Below are 21,249 nucleotides of genomic sequence, written 5' to 3' on the forward strand. Positions count from 1 at the left end.
GCCAGTTCCACACATAGAATCACAATCACTGTTTGTCATGGCCATATTTTTATAGTAGAATAAAGGGAGATTTCACCTAATTCCAAGCCAATAACCAAGGCAAAACATTAGATCAATGATTTAGCTGAGAAGCCAAACACTGCTGTGAAATAAGTGAATCAGACCATGAACACAGAGAGAAGCTTCGGTGATCCTTGGCATGCAGTTTAGTGTGCTCTGGTGCAGAGAGCATATATTATTTATTAACAAGAAACCCATCAATAAGTGAAAGGATCAATACTATATGCTCAGGTTAGGAGTCTGAGCGCCCTCATCCTGTTTGCTTTTCTATGCCTCAGTGGTTTCCTGCAAAGACCATTTTAATACTGTAATGAAACTAAGGCAGGGCCACAAGATGTTTGTTTGAATCTAAGAGAGCACAGGACTCAGTGGAAGGCTTGCTGTTTATTCTGAGGAGACCAGAGGAGGCGCGGAGGCAGGTGTCCTGCAGCTCCGTGGCCTGACCTCTTACCTTGTTCTCCATGTCCTGTTTTATAACTTCCTGCACCAGCACATCCGCCAGGGTCTTGAAATCTGCAGCAAACTTCTTATTCTTCTCTGCACCTTTCTTCTCCTCGATGAGCAGCTGGAAGAGAGCCTCCTGCTGCCGGCACGCCCTGGCGATGTTCGCGGCCTTCTCGGAGACACGGAGCAGTTCCAGGAGGATGTCTGACATTTCTAAAGCCTGCGTCTCAGCCTTCCCCACCCTCTGGCTCTCAGCTGCAAGAACACGAGAATATGAAAGAGAAAGCAGTTCAGAGAGTGAGTGATGTCAGGGTGCCTCTCCCACTCACGCATAGCTGGCAGCGCCTGTCAGTGAGGCTGACCTGCTAGTGAATCACAGCACGTTTTCAGCATGCAAGACTGAAGTTACACTCTAAATACTGAAACAAACTTATTTCTCAAAATCTTGTAAAGCAAGTACACTCCCAAAGAACTGAATTTTCAGTGAAAGAAAAAGAAAAAAATTTTTGAATAAGAATTTATGTTGCAGCCGGGCGGTGGTGGCACACTCCTGTAATCCCAGCACTCTGGGAGTCAGAGGCAGGCGGATTTCTGAGTTCGAGGGCAGCCTGGTCTACAGAGTGAGTTCCAGGACAGCCAGGGCTACACAGAGAAACCCTGTCTCGAAAAAACCAAATCCAAAAAACCTAAAAAAAAAAAAAAAAAAAGAATTTATGTTGGGCTGGCAAGATGGCTCAGTGGTTAAGAGCACTCACTGACTGATCATCAGAAGGTCCCGAGTTCAAATTCCAGCAACCACATGGTGGCTCACAACCATCACCACAGTAACTAGATATGATGCCCTCTTCTGAAGTGTCTGAAGACAGCTACAGTGTACTTACATATAATAAATAAATAAATCTTAAAAAAAAAAAACAAAACCCAAACTTATGTTATAGGGCCATAGCAAGACCGAGTATCACAACGTCAGAGGAAGGCGGATTCTTACAAGGACCCTAATCATAACACAGCTTTCCCGGAGCGTTGAGGCAATTCTCTTCTCTGTGAGAATGGTGGGGGGACGACATTCATGCTGCTAGATTCATGTGCTAAGTGGATGGGCAGCACGCATCGTGTCTTCCAGACTCTGAGGCCACTCTTGGGCAAGCACTATAAAGCATCTCACAGCCAACTCCACTAAAATATTCCAGTGACATATTCCATCTGTCACCCAGTACTAGCCTACACACCAAAGCAAGGGCACTTGCACCTTGTTGGACTTGGGAAGTTCTGCGTTCTGAGAGCCATGGAGTATGCCTACACTGTTCTTCCTGTTTTTCTTTCTTTTTTTGTAGCCTTGGCTTTCCTGGAACTCACTCTGTAGACCAGGGTAGCCTGGAACTCAAGAGATCCATCTGCCTCTGCCTCCTAAATGCTAGGACTAAAGGTGTGCGCACCACACCTGGCTCCTATCAAAATGCTTCTGTGGTACTCTTCTTGTTCAAAGTGTGAATCATTCTACTTCCTTTATTGTGAGCATTACCCCACCCTGTGTGACATACAGCTTGGAACCTGAAGCTTAGGGAGTTGAGTAACTTCTAAAAAAGGTTACACAAGACTAAAACATGGGGCTCAGAATTGCTCACACCCCACATCAAGGTTCTTTATTATCACAGCAGTTTCCTCTATGAAGAGAAACTTGAGGCTGGGAACCACTCAGCTGAAAACACTGATGTGAGGGTGTGGTGAGCTGTGATAGCCTGTTTGTCTTAAGTTTGCTCAAAAACAATTAGCTTTCTTATGGTGGACTTCCTGAAAAAAATAAATATATTCCTCAACACAAATGAAGGAAAGGTGACCAACACAGGGAGATAGATGTCCCTTCTCACTCCTGCAGTTGCATTACTGCAAGCAGTCGTCTCTGGAGGGCAGTAGTAGACAGCTGCTAACTCACTGACCCTAGCAGCACACAGGATTCCAGGAAAGACTTTAAGCAGACATGTTTGGTTTTGCTTTTAAGGCAGGTTCGCTCTCACGTTGTCAGATCTACAGGATAATACTGGAGAATGCAAGCAACCACAGCTCCTTAAAAGCCCTTTATTTCCAGATTCAAACCTGTTAGAAGGTTCCTTTACGGGGCTGGAGAGATGGCTCAGTGGGTAAGAACACTAACTGCTCTTCCGAAGGTCCTGAGTTCAAATCCCAGCAACCACATGGTGGCTCACAACCATCCGTAATGAAATCAGATGCCCTCTTCTGGTGTGTCTGAAGACAGCTACAGTGTACTTACATATAACAATAAATAAAAAAATAAATCTTTAAAAAAAAAAAGAAAAAAAAAGAAGGTTCCTTTACTTTGTTCTGGACCTATACATTAAGAAAAGTAACACTTGGGCTGGAGAGATGGCTCAGCGGTTAAGAGTACTGATTGCTCTTCCGAAGGTCCTGAGTTCAAATCCCAGCAACCACAAGGTGGCTCATAACCATCTATAATGAGATCTGACGCCCTCTTCTGGAGTGTCTGAAGACAGCTACAGTGTACTTGCATATAATAAATAAAATAAATCTTTAAAAAGAAAAGTAGCATTCATATAGCAAAACCACTTGAACTCAGAAATAATTTACTGCATCCATTAAATTCTTGCCACAAATGATGTCATAGAACACAGAGACGCATGCGTAGTCTCAGTAGTCCCTTTTACTCTCAGCAGCGCACGAGCCACAAGAGTAGAAATGTAGTGACCTTGACTTTGATTTATTAGCAAACATTCTGCGTCACTGTAAGAGCAAAGAGCCAATGAACTAAGGGTATATAAGTTCCTTCTCATTTAGAAGCAACAAGGGGACACAGGACTTGAGCAAGTTATTACATTCAACAGCATTAATTCTACTCTTTATCACCCCCCCCACACACACACACACGCGTGCGCATCTTTTTTTATCTGAAAAGAAAATACTGTAAGCTTCTGGGTAAGAAAATACTGGATAAGTTTCCACACAGCCATCTCTGGGAACCTGAGTTCCTCCACTCTGGTCCTGACTTCTAGTAATGGTCGCTTTCCCTACCTAAGCAGAAGGTACAAGTTCAAGATGTAGCAAGTACAGGAACTTGGGCCAAGAGGAGGGAGCATGCAGTGGTGAACTGCAGACTGTGATGCACCAGGGGGCTGGGCTCTAGAAATTCATTGTTCCGCATCTGAGTTTTCAGGTCCTGAGTCACCCTACTGTGTCAACTGTACCCTCTTTTTCTTCTGGCCTAGGTCACTCCAAGTTCCTTGCCCAATTTCAGTTGAGACTTTCTCCAGACAGCGTAACCAGCATAGCACTTCTTCAGCTCACTTCCTTTCTCTGGAGTCCCTGATCTCCAGAAAACAACCTCCTACAGCCTACACACAGAACTTTCTAAATTCCCAGCAGTGTTCCAATTCTGTGGTCCTCGCCTGGGAGAGATGGAGGCAGGGAGGTGGCGTAGGGCCAAGAGTTTGAGGCCAGCTGGATCAGCATAGAAAGTCCTTTGTCTCAAAGTACGACTTTCTAATTAGATGGTTGACCTACTGCTTTCTGGAAGGAAAGCTCATTCTCCCAAACTCACCTTTATGGGTCTCAGAAAGTTACTTTCTTATCACAGTTATCTTAAGCTCATTCATGCAAGAGAATAGCCTTGGGCACTTCACCCATACCTGGAATTCTTGAGACACGTTGTTTATGAAAAGAATTAAGGGGCAACGCTGGCACAAAATTTGAAATTATTCTTTCAAATCACTTTAAGAAGCAAATTTAACTTATTTGCCTTACTCACTTTATACAGCCTCTATTGGAGGCCGGTTGGCAGCAATGGGAGGAACCTTAGTGAAACCTTACAGGGGAGATGATTCATGTTCAAGGTTAGGCAAGTCTGTTGTTGATAGTGGCTGCTTTTATTTTTAGGAAGGTGTGTGTGTGTGTGTGTGTGTACATATATGCACATGCATGCACTTCTATTATTAAAATAAAGACATAAGCATGCCTGATAAATACTCTGTACTAAGCTACATTCCTGGCTTTTGGATTTTTGTGAGGGTCTCACTATGTAGCTCAGGCTTGCCTTGAGCTCAGTTTGTCACTATTTAATTGGCAGTTGGCTTCCCTTTTACCCTCAGGAAAGCCCTTTCCTCGGGTGCCTTACCAGGGACCTGTTCACAGAGCAATGATGTCCCTCTAAACCATCTGCATGGTACTGGTGATGGAGACAGACAGAGGCTTCCATCATGACAAATCCCTAATTCTTCTTCCATTTATTTGCTGTTTAAGACTGGGTGGCCTCCAGGTCAGAAACCTGTTTTCTCACCATCCTCTGTGTCCTCACCTGGCCTCTCCTTTGTGGGCATTCGATCCTGACATGTCTTCCTCCTCTTATAATGACTTAGTCAGACTGTACTAGGACCCACCCATGTGACCTCATGCCACCTCTAGAGAGATCCTTCCTCCAAACAGGCATTTCTCAGTGTTCTCAGGGAGTCCTGGCTTTCTACAGACACCAAAGTACATGTGTGCTCGGGTCTTCATGTAAAATGGCTCAATATTTGCATAGAACCTAGGCGCATCCCCTGATACTTTAAATCATCTCTAGATTACTAACAATCTAGCTCACTGTGAATAAATAGATGTCCAACTGTATTCAGGAAATAATGACAGGGAAGCAGTTGTGTGTGTTCAACCCATACACACATTAGTCAAATATTTCCAATTCAGGGTTGATTGAACCTAGGGGCAAAAGGGTGGGTAAAGGCACTGTCACATTCTGAGGTATTGGGATCAGGACTTTAATATTCCAGTTTTAGAGGAGCCCTGCCCCATTCTTAGCACCTCTCCAGAGAGAGGCCAACACAACCCACCCCTCTGTCCTTTACTTTCTGGCTAGATAGTAAAAATAGGATACATTTTCTTCTTCATTTATGTGCTCAAGAAGTTTATTTCTGTGAGACAAATTTTCCAGCTAGCTGCAACTCTAGCGTCCAGCCCATAGCAGCACCCAACTAGGGACACAGAGATAACATCTTCATCACAAGCCTTGTTCTGTAACAATCTACCAAGCCATGGCTCAGCAAAAAAAGGCCTGGGAGAAACTTCATTCTTCACACATAGCACACAAATACCACTACATATAAGCATATATAGACATAAAAATGTGTCACAATGTTAGAATTAGAATCTCTGGCTTTGGCAAGATTTTCAAGTCTAGTTGGAAAAAATATTGAAAGAAAAATGAAAATAGGACAGTCAAAAACAAAACTCAAAAAACAAGCAAACAATCCAGAGTGGGGACTGGACTGACTCAGTCTGTAGATGCTTGCCACACAAAAGCTGAATTTTGGTCCTCAGCATTCAGAAAGCCCAGCATGATGCTGTGTGCCTATTACCCTAGCTTGTAGGGGACAGATAGCAGACACAGGTGAATTCCTGGAACTTAATGGTCAGGCAGACAAGTGGAACCAGACAGCTCAAGATTCATTGAGAGACCCTGTCTCAAAGGGTAGGGTAGAGAGTAACAGAAAACACCCAAAGTTGTCCTTTGATTTCCCCATGCTCCTGTACTTACAGGCGTACACACACACACACACACACACACACACACACACACACACACAAATGCAACCCACCCCCTAAAAATAAATCCAAAACAAAAAGCCTTATTTACAAGATCAGAGTCTAGGGATGGAGCACACAGCAGTAGAGTACTTGACTAGCATGCATGAGCTCTGAGTTTGATCCCCAGTATGAAAACTAAAATTATCAGAATACTTGACACAAATTTAAGAGGCAATGAGAAATATAATGTGAAAGGCACAACAAGCTTTGCAATCAAATCGACCTGGATTCTAAACCCAGTTTGGCTGCAACCTAGATGTATGCCATCTGATAATTTACTCAGCCTCTCTGAGCCTCTCCTCACCTGCAACTGGAGGATAAACTTACCTCGCAGTGGTGTCTGAAGATGAAATGAGGTATCTGAAAAGGCACCTGCATACAGCAGGTACTCAATGGCAGCTCTGAGTTTTAAGTACAAGCTCACAGACACCACAGTCATATGTTCTTCCTTGAGAAAGCATGAGGCAGGCGAGTTATGTGGGTCACTGAAACCTTCACTTAAAATTTACTAGTTCATTAAATCCCAGAGCCTGGGAACTATTTGTAATGCTTTGAACAACCCAGAATAAAGTCCCTTTATGTAGGCCAGATCTAATCACTTCAGTTTCTGAGTTATGGGTGGAAACTCTGGCTCCTGGATACCATGTGGAGACTCTGGCCTCATGTCAAACCATCTGAGGGTGGCCTGGGAGAGACAGTTTTCTTTGAAGGGCATGCATTGTTAGGGAACTCTGTGAGGATTCTAGAGCCCAGGGGTCTGTTCTCATGAGAAGACCCTGGCTGCGCCAGAAGCTGGTTGTGCCTCTTTGTTGTTCACAGCAACAGAAGCACAAGACTTCATGTCTATGAGGGTCCTCCACAAAACGGGCAGCTCTCACAAACAGCTGAACAGCTCATGGTGTCTCTGTTGCTAGTCCCTCCTTCTGACACTGAGTCTGCAGAGGCCTCTTATACACCGACTGTGTCCCAACCCCACACCACTCAACACCCTAGTCACTCTTTTAACTACCTCCCAAGCAACGGTGATCTGAACCAGCTATACAGATGCCCGGCTCGACAGACAGCTATGGCTGAAGGAGAAAAGACTTGGGGCCCATAGAGCACCTGGGTGGCTTATAAAAGGGTGCCTGTTATGATTTCTCTCAAAGGAGTCCAACTATCCAGGAGTCCCCTTAGCATGAAGAATGCCAAGGTGTGGCCAAGGCTCTGCTCAGTTCACACTGCTATTTTGGGGAGGTAGACTCTGCCCTTTTGCTGTATTTGGGGCTTAATGATAAGAGGTTGTCCTGGAAAAAGAGAAAGGGCCAGGGCCAGTGATGGCTTAAGGATTAAGAGGACCTGGGTTCAATTCCCAGCACCCACATGGGTAGATACCATGGGTTACAACCAAATATCCATACCTCCAGTTTCAAGGAATCAGATACTCTGCTTTGACCTCCACAGGCACCAAGCATGTATGTAGCACCCACACATATATTCAAGCAAAACATTGCCACACAGAATAAATATTTAAAAAAAATTAAAAAGGGGGCAGGGGAGCAGAAGCCATACCCCAGGAATTTTAGAACAGGGTACAATCTTGTGTACAAGTTGTTAATAGTAACTGGGCTGATGCTCATGGAGGATGGTCAATTGCCCACCGGGCTTCCTGGGCCTGAAGACACTGAACCACAAGCTTCACCAGATTTATGTCTTTTTCTGGTTGAACTTTGTCAGAAGCCAGCATTACAATGTGGGACTGCCTGTTCTGTGACCTGAATGTGCCATTCTACCTGGTTCACAGGCTCTCCTCTCTCTCTCTCTCTCTCTCTGCCCCTTTAAGTGTCTACCACTCTTGGAATTTGGTCAAGGGCAAGAACATTAAATAAGCACCTCATAAAAGATACCCAATCTCTGACAACAAATGGTCAATAAACAGGTGAGAAACTCTACCAGGAAGGAAGGTAGAATTCCATTACATGTGGAACTCCCAAAACTAACCTGTAAGTCCCACCTGCAGGAGAACCAGGTAACTTCCTGGAATTCTGGAAGTTGTAGGTTCTTGGAAAATTACAAGCTTCGTAGGAGAGTATGGTAGCCTATAGGTTAGTCTTTATAAATCCCTGGGTCATATATCTCAGAGACATTCAGCTGGGAAATTCTAGGAAATGTCCTGACCAAAATCCATGTCTTGTCAGTATTTAATAGCTCTTGCTTTAAATTTGGTCCAATATGGTGCAATTGTTATTTTTCCAGTGAATGTCAGCATTAACACATGTCCAGTGAGACTGGCATTAAAAAGACTGAAAAGTCTGCATCTCCATGAAGGCATAGAACAATGATCTCTTAAACAGTGATAGCATGAATGGTGCTAGTGCAACTTCCTGGAAAATCATTCTGGTTTGTTGAATGTAAACATAATCCCCAATCCAGCAATTTCCCTTGTTCACATATACCAAATAATATATGCATTAAAAGATGTGCTCCCGGAGGACCCTGCTATACCTCTCCTGGGCATATACCCAAAGGATTCCCCAGCATGCAATAAAGACACATGCTCCATTATGTTCATAGCAGCCTTATTTATAATAGCCAGAAGCTGGAAAGAACCCAGATGCCCCTCAAAGGAGGAATGGATACAGAAAATGTGGTATATTTACACAATGGAATACTACTCAGCAATTAGAAACAATGAATTCACAAAATTTTTAGGCAAATGGTTTGATCTGGAAAATATCATCCTAAGTGAGGTAACCCAATCACAAAAGAATACACATGGAATCTCTGATAAGTGGATATTAATTAGCCCAGAAGCCCTGAATACCCAAGGCACAAATCGCATAACAAATGACTCCCATGAAGAAGTACGGAGAGGGTCCTGATCCTGGAAAGGATTGACCTAGCATTGGAGGGGAATATAAGGACAGAGAAAAAGGAGGGAGGTGATCAGAGAATGGATGGAGAGAAGAAGGTTTATGGGACATATGGGGAGGGAGGATCCGGGAAAGGGGAAATCATTTGGAATGTAAACCAAGAATATAGAAAATAAAAACATTAAAATAAAATAAAATAAAAGATGTGCTCAAGAGTATTCATGAAAGGGCTGGAGAGATGGCTTAGTGGGGTTAAGGGCACTGACTGCTCTTCCAAAGGTCCTGAGTTCAAATCCCAGCTCACAACCATCCGTAATGAGATCTGACGCCCTCTTCTGGTGTGTCTGAAGAGAGCTGCAGTGTACTTACATATAATAAATAGATCTTAAAAAAAAGAGTATTCATGAACACAGTTCTTCCAATGAGCACTGGCAATAACTCAAATAGCCACCAATAATAAAATGAAGCCAAGTACATAGCATTCACACAGCAGTGGCAATGAATGCCTACAACAAGCAACAACACAGAGGCAGCTTACAAAGCATTCTACCATTAACTAAGGTAGCTGTGCATGTGTGTTTGTGTGTCAGTGTGTGTGTGTGTGTGTGTGTGTGTGTGTGTGTGTGTGTTTAATACATGTATGTAAAGAAAAAAGCCTATAGCAGAGCCATTTCTGAATCCTTCAGCTCTGGTCCTGGGCTGAGAAGAACAGGAGTGTGATGTATCTCTAACCTAAATCCCAAACACACTACACATTTGTTTACTATCTGTGTTCTGTTTGGCAAGATACTGAAAACATGTGATTTCTTAGAACTCTCAGGGCATACTCAGGTGTTCAATAAGTGGTGACTGATGAATTTCCCTAGTTATCAGCACAGACTCTGCCCTTGCCTTGGTGTTTAGCATACTTGGATTTTATCAGCACTACCCAGGAGCTGTTAGGCACACGGGCCATATTTTTTTTACAGGAAAGTCTACATACATTCCAAATTGATTGTAAGAAAATAAAACAGCTCTCATTGGATGGCAAATAAATGAACTACATTTCTTGAGCACTGAACCAGAATATGAAATTATACTGTCTCATTTATAGGTAGCTTATCCTTAATTTAGGTAATAAATCATCAAAATAGTAAGTTAACTTGTTTTTGTGATAAACTTCATTAAACATGGGACATAATGACTGGGAGTGTATCTCAGGGTTACCACACTTGCCTAGCCTGAGGGAAACCCTAAGTTTTTCTCCAGAAATGCAAAACTAGGCCATCACCTTTTATCAAGTTATATTTTCCTTAAGCAAAATTAAGATTTGGTCATTTTAGTTTCCTCCACTGGTTAACTATACCAATGGGAAGATTACCATTGTTACCTTATTTAAAGCATACATTTGAATATCACTGGTAAAATTAGCTAAATTAGTTCAAACTTACATAATTAATTTTAGAGATTTAAAGTATTCAGCTGTAAGCCTGGGATGGTGTCCCTCACCTTTAACCCCAACACTTGGGAGCAGACACAGAGAAACCCTATATCCAAAAATCAGAAAAAAGAATTTGTTTAAGGTGAAACCCAGCATGCAATTCATCTCCCTTTCTAACAATGGAGGAAGAAAGGAAGGAAGGAAAGAAGGATGGAGGAATGGAAAGGAAAATAAATTTGAATACATTCCTTATTGTGATAACCAACCTTAATAGATATTATTATTCTATATTGTTTGTTTTATTTTTATGATCAAGTATAGCTTTTTTTTTGACAGGTTGGTAAGTCCTTTCAGCAAAAGCTATAAATAAATTATTTGAAATTGCATGCTGACTTCCTTCTTTCATCAGAAAGAGGTAACAAATATCTGCTATATGATAGTATCAGTGCAATGCTTCCTATGGACTATTGGTCATTGTAAATTAAAGATGCATTTATTAATTATGCATTAATAAGGTCAGGAAGATGACTGCTTCAGTAACATATCTGTTGTGCAAGCATGAGGAACTGAATTCTAATTCTTGGTACCCACATAAAAAGCTGGGCTTGCCTATAATTCCAACACTGGGAGCAGAGAGCTCCTAGGACCTGCAGCAAGTGTCACTGAATTGGGGAGCTCAGGTTCAGTGAGACCCTGTCTCAAAAATTAAGTTGGAGAATAGTTGAAGATGACACCTGAAGTCAATCTCTGGTTTCCATGAATGAGCACACATATATGTGCACACACACTGGAACTTTTACATACAAATGTACCACACATACATAACAGCAACAATGAAGGACTCTGGAGGGGAAAGAAGAAAAAAAGAAGGAGAATCAGTTCAAGACCAACCTCAGCTACATGCTTGAGGCATCCTGGATTATATAAGACTATCTTTTTAAAAATCCACTAAAGGAAAAGCTTAATAATATAAAAAGACTTGATTAACATTGCATACATCTGGTTGCCATCTTTGCTCCCTGACAGAGCAGACTGGCAACACCGTGTATTGAGATATCCCGAGTTTAAGATCTCTAGGGAAGCAAACCATTTGGGGTCTGCTTGCACCCAGGACCTGGGCAGATCGGCGGTTCATCTATTTGCCAGCTGGTCGTGCGCCCTGTGTCCTAAGAGGTGATCAGCATTTGGAGTGACTCCCGCCTCCATTTTTGCTCCCTGATGGAGCAGAGGGGCAACACAAGGTACTGAGATATCCTGAGTTTAAGATCTCTGGGGGCCCAAACCACCCAGGGTCTGCCTGCGCCCGATCGTTGGTTTGTCAGTGTGCCAACCAGTCGTGGGTCCTGTGCCCTATGAGGTGATCAGCATTTGGAGTGACTCCCACCCCCATTTTTGCTCCCTGACAGAGCAGAGGAGCAGCATCAGGTACTGAGATATCCTGAGTTTAAGATCTCTGGGGGCCCTAGCTCTGCCTGCTCCCAGAACCTAGGCAGATTGTTTGTGTGCCAGCCAGTCATGGGTCCTGTGCCCTAGGTAGTGATCAGCACTTGGAGTGACTCCCCGCCGCCATCTTCTCTCCATGACAGAGCAGATGGGGAGCACCAAGTTCACTGAGACAACCCAAGTATAATATTGTTTGGGGCAAGACACAGCAGGGCTCCAATGGCACACAAGAAGAGGGCAGCACATCAGCAATCTGTGATAGGTGAAACCCAGTCATCCAGTGTTGCAGAAATAGCCTTACAGGCTCACAGGAGGTTGAAGCACTAGCCAGTGACAATAAGACCAACTAACACCAGTAAGAACTAGATGGCAAAAGGCAAACATAGGAACGTTACTAACAGAAATCAAGGCAATATGGCAGCATCTGAACCCAATTCTCCAACAACAGCAAGTCCTGGATACCCCAAAACACCAAAAAAACAATATTTGAATTTAAAATCACTGGTTAGGATGCTGTTAGAGAAACACGTGAAGGACATAAATAAATCTCTTAAAGAAATTCAGGAGAAAACGGATCAAAAGGTAGAGGTCCTTACAAGGGAAACACAAAAATCATTTAAAGAAATTCAGTAGAATATGGGTCAAAAGATAGAAGCCAATAAGGAAGAAATGCAAAAATCACTTAAAGAAATACAGGAGAACTTTGGTCAACACGCAGAAGTCATGAAAGAGGAAACACAAAAATCTCTTAAAGAATTACAGGAAAACACAAACAAGCAAGTGAAGGAACTGAGCAAAACCATCCAGGATCTAAAAACAGAAGTAGAAACAACTAAGAAATCGCAAAGGGAGACAACTCTGGAGATAGAAAACCTTGGGAAGAAATCAGGGGCCATAGATGCAAATATCAACAATAGAATACAAGAGATAGAACAAAGAATCTCAGATGCCGAAGATACCATAGAAACCATGGACTCTACAGTCAAAGAAAATGCAAAATGCAAAAAGCTTGTAACCCAAAACATCCAGGAAATCCAGGACACAATGAGAAGACCAAACCTAAGGATTATAGGCATAGATGAGAGTGAAGATTTCTAACTTAAAGGGTCAGCAAATATCTTCAACAAAATTATGGAAGAAAACTTCCCTAACCTTTTTTTTCTTTTTTTTTAATTCAATATATTTTTATTTACATCTCAAATGATATCCCTTTTTCTAGCCCCCCACTCCCCGAAAGTCCCATAAGCCCCCTTCTCTCCCCCTGTCCTCCCACCCACCCCTTCCCACTTCCCCGTTCTGGTTTTGCCGAATACTGCTTCACTGAGTCTTTCCAGAACAAGGGGCCACTCTTCCTTTCTTCTTGTACCTCATTTGATGTGTGGATTATGTTTTGGGTATTCCAGTTTTCTAGGTTAATATCCACTTATTAGTGAGTGCATACCATGATTCACCTTTTGAGTCAGGGTTACCTCACTTAGTATGATGTTCTCTAGCTCCATCCATTTGCCTAAGAATTTCATGAATTCGTTGTTTCTAATGGCTGAATAGTACTCCATTGTGTAGATATACCACATTTTTTTTTCATCCACTCTTCTGTTGAGGGATACCTGGGTTCTTTCTAGCATCTGGCAATTATAAATAGGGCTGCTATGAACATAGTAGAGCATGTATCCTTATTACATGGTGGGGAATCCTCTGGGTATATGCCCAGGAGTGGTATAGCAGGATCTTCTGGAAGTGGAACCTAAAGAGAGAGATGCCCATGAATATACAAGAAGCCTACAGAACTCCAAACAGACTGGACCAGAACAGAAATACCTCCCTTCACATAATAATCAAAACCCCAAATGTACTAAACAAAAAAAGAATATTAAAGGCAGTAAGAGAAAAAGGCCAAGTAACATATTAGAATTACACCAGACTTCTCACCACAGACTATGAAAGCTAGAATATGCTGGACAGATATCATGCAGACTCTAAGAGAACACAAATACCAGCCAGGACTACTATACCCAGCAAAACTCTCAATCACTATAGTTGGAGAAAGAAAGATAGTCCATGACAAAACAAAATTTACACAATATCTTTCCACAAACCCTACAGCCCTACAAAGGATAGGAGGAAAACACCATTACAATGAGGGAAACTATGCCCTGGAAAAAGCAAGACAGTAACCTTCTTTCATGAAACCCAAAAGAAGATAACGACTCAAATATAAAATTAACATAAAAAATTACAGGAAGCAATAATCATTATTCCTTAATATCTCTTAACATCAATGGACTCAATTCCCCAATAAAAAGACAAACTAACAGACTGGATATGTAAACAGGACCCTACATTGCTGCATACAGGAAACACCTCAGTGTCAAAGACAAAAACTACCGTAGAGTAAAAGGCTGGAAGACAGTTTTGCAGGCGAATGGTCCCAGGAAACAAGCTGGAGTAGCCATTCTAATATCAGATAAAATTGACTTTCAACCTAAAGTCATCAAAAGAGACATAGAAGGACACTTCTTGCTGGTCAAAGGAAAAATCCACCAAAAAGAACTCTCAATTCTGAACATCTATGCGCCAAATGCAAGGGCACCCTCATTCATAAAAGAAACTTTACTAAAGCTCAAAGCACACTTTGCACCTAACACAATAATTTTGGGGGACTTCAACACTCCACTCTCCTCAATGGACCGATCGGGAAAACAGAAACTAAACAGGGACACAGTGAAACTAATTGAAGCTTTGGACCAATTAGATTTAATATATATATATAATGTATATATATATATATATACATACATATAAACAAAAGAATATACCTTTTTCTCAGCACCTCATGGAACCTTCTCCAAAATTGACCATATAATTGGTCACAAGACAGACCTCAACAAATATAAGAAGATTGAACTAATCCCATGCCTCCTATCAGATCACTATGGAGTAAAAGTGCTCTTTAATAGCAACAAAAACAATAGAAAGCCCACATACACATGGAAACTGAACAATACTCAACTCAATGATACCTTGGTCAAGGAAGAAATAAAGAAAGAAATCAAAGACTTTTTAGAATTTAACAAAAATGAAGGCACAACATACCCAAATGTATGGGACACAATGAAAGCAGTCCTAAGAGGAAAACTCATAGCCCTGAGTGCCTCCAAAAAGAAAATAGAGAGAGAATACACCAGAAGCCTGCCAACCAGAAAAGCACAGAACCAGATGGTTTTAGTGCAGAATTCTATCAGACCTTCAAAAAAGACTTAGCACCAATACTCTTTAAACTATTCCACAAAATAGAAACAGAAGGAACACTACCCAACTTGTTCTATGAAGCCACAATTACACTGATATCAAAACCACACAAAGATCTAACAAAGAAAGAGAACCTCAGGCCAATTTTCCTTATGAATACTAATGCAAAAATACTCAATAAAATTCTTGCCCACCGAATCCAAGAACACATCAAAACGATCTTCCACCATGATCAAGTAGGCGTCATCCTAGAGATACAGGGATGGTCAATGTATGGAAATCCATCAATGCTATCCACTACATAAACAAACTCAAAGAAAAAAACCCACATGGTCATTTCATCAGATGCTTAAAAAGCATTTGACAAAATTCAGCATCTTTTCATGCTAAAAGTCTTGGAAAGAACAGGAATTCAAGGCCCAGACCTAAACATAGTAAAAGCAATATACAGCAAACCAGTAGCCAACATCAAACTAAATGGAGAGAAACTTGAAGCAATCCCACTAAAATCAGGGATTAGACAAGGCTGCCCCCTCTCTCCATATCTTTTCAATATAGTTCTTGAAGTCCTAGGTAGAGCAATTAGACAACATAAGGAGGTCAAAGGGATACAAATTGAAAAGGAAGAGGTCAAACTATCACTATTTGCAGATTATATGATAGTATACTTAAGTGACCCAAAAAACTCCACCAGAGAACTCCTACAGCTGATAAACAACTTCAGCAAAGTGGCAGGTTATAAAATCAACTCAAGCAAATCAGTTGCCTTCCTATACTCAAATGATAAGCAGGCTGAGAAAGAAAGGGAAATGACACCCTTCACAATAGCCACAAACAACATAAAGTATCTTGGTGTGACTCTAACCAAACAAGTGAAAGATCCATACGACAAGAACTTCAGGTCTCTGAAGAAGGAAATTGAAGAAGACCTCAGAAAATGAAAAAATCTTCCATGCTTGTGGATTGGCAGGATTAATATAGTTAAAATGGCCAATAGCAATATACAAATTCAATGCAATCCCCATCAAAATCCCAACTCAGTTCTTCACAGAGTTAGAAAAAGCAGTTCTCAAATTTATCTGGAATAACAAAAAACCCAGGATAGCTAAAACTATTCTCAACAGTAAAAGAACTTCTGGGGGAATTAGTATCCCAGACCTCAAGCAATACTACAGAGCAATAGTGTTAAAAACTGCATGGTATTGGCACAGGGACAGGGAAGTGGACCAATGGAATAGAATTGAAGACCCAGAAATGAATCCACACACCTATGGTCACTTGATCTTCAACAAAGCAGCTGAAAACATCCAGTGGAAAAAAGATAGCCTTTTCAACAAATGGTGCTGGTTCAATTGGAGGTCAGCATGCAGAAGAATGAGAATTGATCCACACTTATCTCTTTGTACTAATCTCAACTCCAAGTGGATCAGGGACCTCCACATAATACCTGACACATTGAAACTAATAGAAAAGAAACTGGGGAAGACCCTTGAGGACAAGGGCACAGGAGAAAAGTTCCTGAATAGAACACCAATAACTTACACTCTAAGATCAAGAATTGACAAAGGCAATTGTAAGGCAAAGGACACTGTAAACTGGACAAAATGGCAACCAACAAATTGGGAAAGGATCTTCACCAACCCTACATCCAACAGAGGGCTAACATCCAATATATACAAAGAATTCAAGAAGTTAGACCCCAGAGAACCAAATAACCCTATTAAAAAAATGGGATACAGAGCTAAACAAAAATTTTTCACCTGAATAACTTCGGATGGCTGAGAAGCACCTTAAGAAATGTTCAACATCATTAATCATTAGGGAAATGCAAATCAAAACAATCCTGAGATTTCACCTCACACCAGTCAGAATGGCTAAGGTTAAAAACTCAGGAGACAGCAGGTGCTGGCGAGGATGTGGAGAAAGAGGAACGCTCTTGCACTGCTGGTGAGATTGCAAGATGGTATAACCACTTTGGAAATCAGTCTGGTGGTTCCTCAGAAAACTGGACATGACACTTCCAGAGGACCCTGCTATGCCTCTCCTGGGCATATACCCAGAGGATTCCCTGGCATGCAATAAGGACACACGCTCTACTATGTTCATAGCAGTCTTATTTATAATAGCCAGAAGCTGGAAAGAACCCAGATGTCCCTCAATGGAGGAATGGATACAGAAAATGTGGCATACTTACACATGGAATACTACTCAGCAATTAAAAACAATGAATTCATGAAATTCTTAGGCAAATGGTTGGAACTGGAAAATATCATCCTAAGTGAGGTAACCCAATCGCAAAAAAATACACATGGAATGCAATCACTGATAAATGGATATTAATTAGCGCAGAAGCTCTGAATAGTCAAGGCACAATTAGCATATCAAATGATACCCAAGAAGAAGGAAGGAGAGGGCCCTGGTTTTGAAAAGACTTGATCCAACATTGTAGGGAAATACCAGGACAGAGAAATGGGAGGGGGTGATTGGGAAATGGGCAGAGGGAAGAGAGCTTATGAGACCTATGGGGAAGGGGAAACCTGGAAAGGGGAAAGCATTCAGAATGTAAACAAAGAACATAGAAAATAAAAAAAATTAAACAAAACAAAATATTGCATACATCATGATGGAAATGAAATCACCAAAATATGTTTACAAACATACTTACAACAATATATATTCAATCATGATAAGATCACAATATATATTCAAGAACGATAAGATATGTAGATTTCTTAAATAAGTAATATTATATAAATAAATATTATATAAATAAAACCACAGTCTTATTAAAGAACATTTTATAGAGATGAACCCTGAAAGATTCACAGCTATTGACCTTAGCAACAGTGTGTTTTCACCTGCAGATTTCAGGACTGCCTAGGTTTTTGTCATTGCTTATCCTTTTAAAAAGTTGTCATTGCTGTCTATTTTATTTTTGAAATACTAAGTTGTGGGGTATAGATAGAGCTCAGTCGGTAAGGTATGTCTCAAACATGCCTGGGGCCCTGGGATCCATCCCCACCCTTGCACAGTAACCTAGTGTGGTGGCACAGGCCTGTAATGCCAGCACTGGAGAGGGGGAAACGACGACCAAGATCAAAGCCATTCTCTGCCTCACAGGGTTTGAGTCCAATCTGGGATACCTGAGACCCTAACTTTGTAACTAAACACTAGAACAAAACTACCAAGTTGCAACTGAGTATCTTTTTGTGTGTGTGTGGTTGTGGTACATGTGCATGCTTCAAGCATGATCCAATGTTTGTAGATGCATGTGTGCATGTATGGTCCAATGTTTATAGATGCATGTGTACATGCATGTGGAAGCCCAAAGCTGAAGCTCAGGGTCTTCCTCCATTATTCTCCATTTATTTATTATAGCAGGGTCTCTCCCTGAACCGGGAGCTCACTACAGCTACTCTGGCTAGTCAGCCTGTCCTAAGAATCCAGCTCTGCCTCCTGAATGCTGGGAATACTGGACGAAGGCTATGCCTACCCACCTTTTGTATGGGTCCTTGGAACATGGAATACTTCTACTTCCCCTCAGTCTAGCCTACTCTTCCTCCTCCTCCTCCTCCTCCTCCTCCTCCTCCTCCTCCTCCTTCTTTCTTCTTCTTTGGTTTTTTTTTTTTTTTTTTTTTTTTGGATTTGGTTTTATCAAGACAGGGTTTCTCTGTATAGCCCTGGCAGTCCTGGAACTCACTCTGTAGACCAGGTTGACCTTGAACTCAGAAATCTGCCTGCCACAGCCTCCCAAGTGCTGGGATTACAGGCATGCGCCACCACGCCCAGCCTTCTTCTATTACCTTCCTTCCCTACCCTGCCCATCAGCTCAGGCATTGCTAGTAAACAGCTATGTTTAGGAAACAAGACTCTACACTAATTGTGGGAAACAGGAAGCAACACTTTTATTTCCAAACTAACCCAGACAAAAGCACAACCTTGAGTCCTTCTGATCTTATTAGGACACAGAAAGTATTTAAACAAAGACATTTATACAAGGACTCCCACCTGGGAAAAGTTCACTCTTTTGTGGCCTTAAAGATGTGCCGCTCTTTAAAATGCAGGATGCTTGTTTTTTTATTTGATTACTTATTTATCTTTTAAGCAGTTTTGGTGTAACATGAAATAGAATAAGGCATTATTTTTCTAATTATTATTTGAGGTTGAAGTAAAGAGGGAATACCTATATAACGATTTACCTTTATTGCCTGTATTTTATTGGCCTTCTGTGTCTAAAAAGAAATTAGCATTTTTCTCTCCAATTACCCCAAGTACGATTACAATCTAAATCTGCAATAATGAACTTTACAGAGCTGGAGTCTGAGGTGTGAGTGGTGGCTTAGGTTCAAAGGCTTGCAAAGAAGTACTTAGTCTATTCGAAAACTCAAGTGAAGCTTTCTGTGTCTTACACAACCCTCCTCGTGACTAAGAATTAACTGCAAAATATTATAAAAGTCCTTTAAATTAAAATAAGTTAGCGGGACAGGAAGCAGGCATTGGCAGGGGTTAAAAGGGCTTTCCCGTCGCCTGCATTTCCCTTTGATTCCGTACTTTCAGAGGCCTGAAAAGCACAGGACAGCCAAACGGAGTCCTGGGGCTTGTTGGCGTCCTTAGATTGTTACCAAGTGGGTGGACCTAAGTCTTATCAACAGATTAAAACTGGGAATTAAAGGCAAGGAGCCAAAAAAGAAAAAGAAAGTTTCATTCTGCACGTGGAATACACGTAAGAGTCCTGTCCGCACAGCCTCAAGCCGCAGTCCTTGTGAAGCTAACACCCTCACACAGTGGGCAAACTTCCACGTGTTCCAGTCCTAGTTTTAAGGACGGAAATCTCCAAAGTACACACCGTGCTTGTTAAGGTGTATTCCCTGGATTTTCTTTCACATCTCATGTCTCACAGTTCATATGATTTTACCAAAGCCAGGTTAGATAACTTAGATGACACCCTTCTAGGCTGTCCACACCCACTACCTAGACAAGTCTCACAAAACCATACTTCGACATGTAGAAAGAATTATAAAGAGGTGAAGATTTGTCTAAATATACACCCGGTCTGTTTAGTCCGCACCCATCCAATGGTAGAGGCAGTCAACATGTACCCGTGCCGTGCTAGAAGCATCTCTCAGGCAAACTGCTCCCCTACTTCTTGACAGCTAAGCCACCTACCCGTGCAACCTTGGGCCTCTGCTTTTGACCATTCTCAGATCAGCTCATTCAGCCTAGAGGCTAGTGGTAGGAATGGAAAGAACAGAGCAAGGGAACAAAGTTGCTTGTTACTCTGCCAGCGATCGGATTTCTTTCTGCGGATTCTGCAGAGCTAAGTGGGCGGCATGATCCGCGTGCTTAGCCTCTCGGTTCGGGGTTCGGTCTCGGTGTGGGTGGGCACGGCCAGGCCGGAGAGGCCTTGCAGTGGCGACCGGGTACCTCGCAGGCCCAGGCGCGGAAGCCAGCAGCCTTCGGCCGGCCGGAGACCGACTCACCTGCCTTCTGCAGAGGCGATGGAGCGCGCGAGGCTCGCGGGGACCCAAAGGCGCGAAGGTGGAGACGCTGGACACCCGGGAGGGGTGGCGAAAGCAGGAAAGCGGATTACCCAAGCGAGGATGCGGAGCCCCGAAGAAGGAGGATACAGTCTTTCCCGGAGAAACGGAAGAGGCGGAGGAGGGGCGAGAGAGGAGGAAGGGAGTGCCAACGCCTGGAGGTGGTCGCCCTGCGACCAGGCGCAAATCTCCTGGGGCGGGCACAGCCCACAGCCGGAGGGCGAGCGGCCGGGAAGACTGACAGCGGAGGTCACCGCAGCGAAGGCGGGGAGGCGCCCTGCCTCTCTTGGCTCCGGTAGTGCAGCCCAGTTTCTGCCAGTCCCGGCCCCGCCTCTTTCCCCGGGCGGGTGGCCTCCTACTTCAGGGGCGGGCGAGGGCACCCCACTCCAGCCAGCCTGAGTCTGGAGTCCGCGACGTCACAAGTGAAGTGTGATCAGTTTATGTGAGAGGGCCAAAAAGATCAGGGTTACTTCAACTACAGTTCTTGGTGTGCATTGTTTCTCCAGAACCACCCACAAACTCTTTGAGATTATTCCTCCTCCATTCATTCGAACCCTTGGTGTTAGGGGTTTGACAGATGGTTTGAAGCTGTGAAGCCGGACTTCCTGCTAGCGATCTTTGAGTCTCCCTGCTCTAA

The 21,249-nt window shown here is 42.5% G+C and overlaps 1 protein-coding gene across 1 annotated transcript in view; it reads right to left on the reverse strand.

Moving 5' to 3' along the window:
* Inpp1 (inositol polyphosphate-1-phosphatase) overlaps window positions 1–20,910 on the reverse strand; it is a 33,754-nt gene extending 12,844 nt beyond the window's left edge. The window contains exons 1-2 of the mRNA XM_052192602.1: window positions 20,556–20,910; window positions 512–759 (exon numbers count right to left, since the gene is read on the reverse strand). Of these exons, the coding sequence (XP_052048562.1) occupies window positions 512–715 (204 nt within the window). The 5' untranslated portion in view covers window positions 716–759; window positions 20,556–20,910. The remainder of the gene's footprint in view (window positions 1–511; window positions 760–20,555) is intronic.
* Between the last annotated feature and the right edge of the window lie 339 nt (window positions 20,911–21,249).

The sequence above is a fragment of the Apodemus sylvaticus genome, chromosome 9 (assembly GCF_947179515.1).
Source record: "Apodemus sylvaticus chromosome 9, mApoSyl1.1, whole genome shotgun sequence".
NCBI classification, from domain to species: Eukaryota; Metazoa; Chordata; class Mammalia; order Rodentia; family Muridae; genus Apodemus; species Apodemus sylvaticus.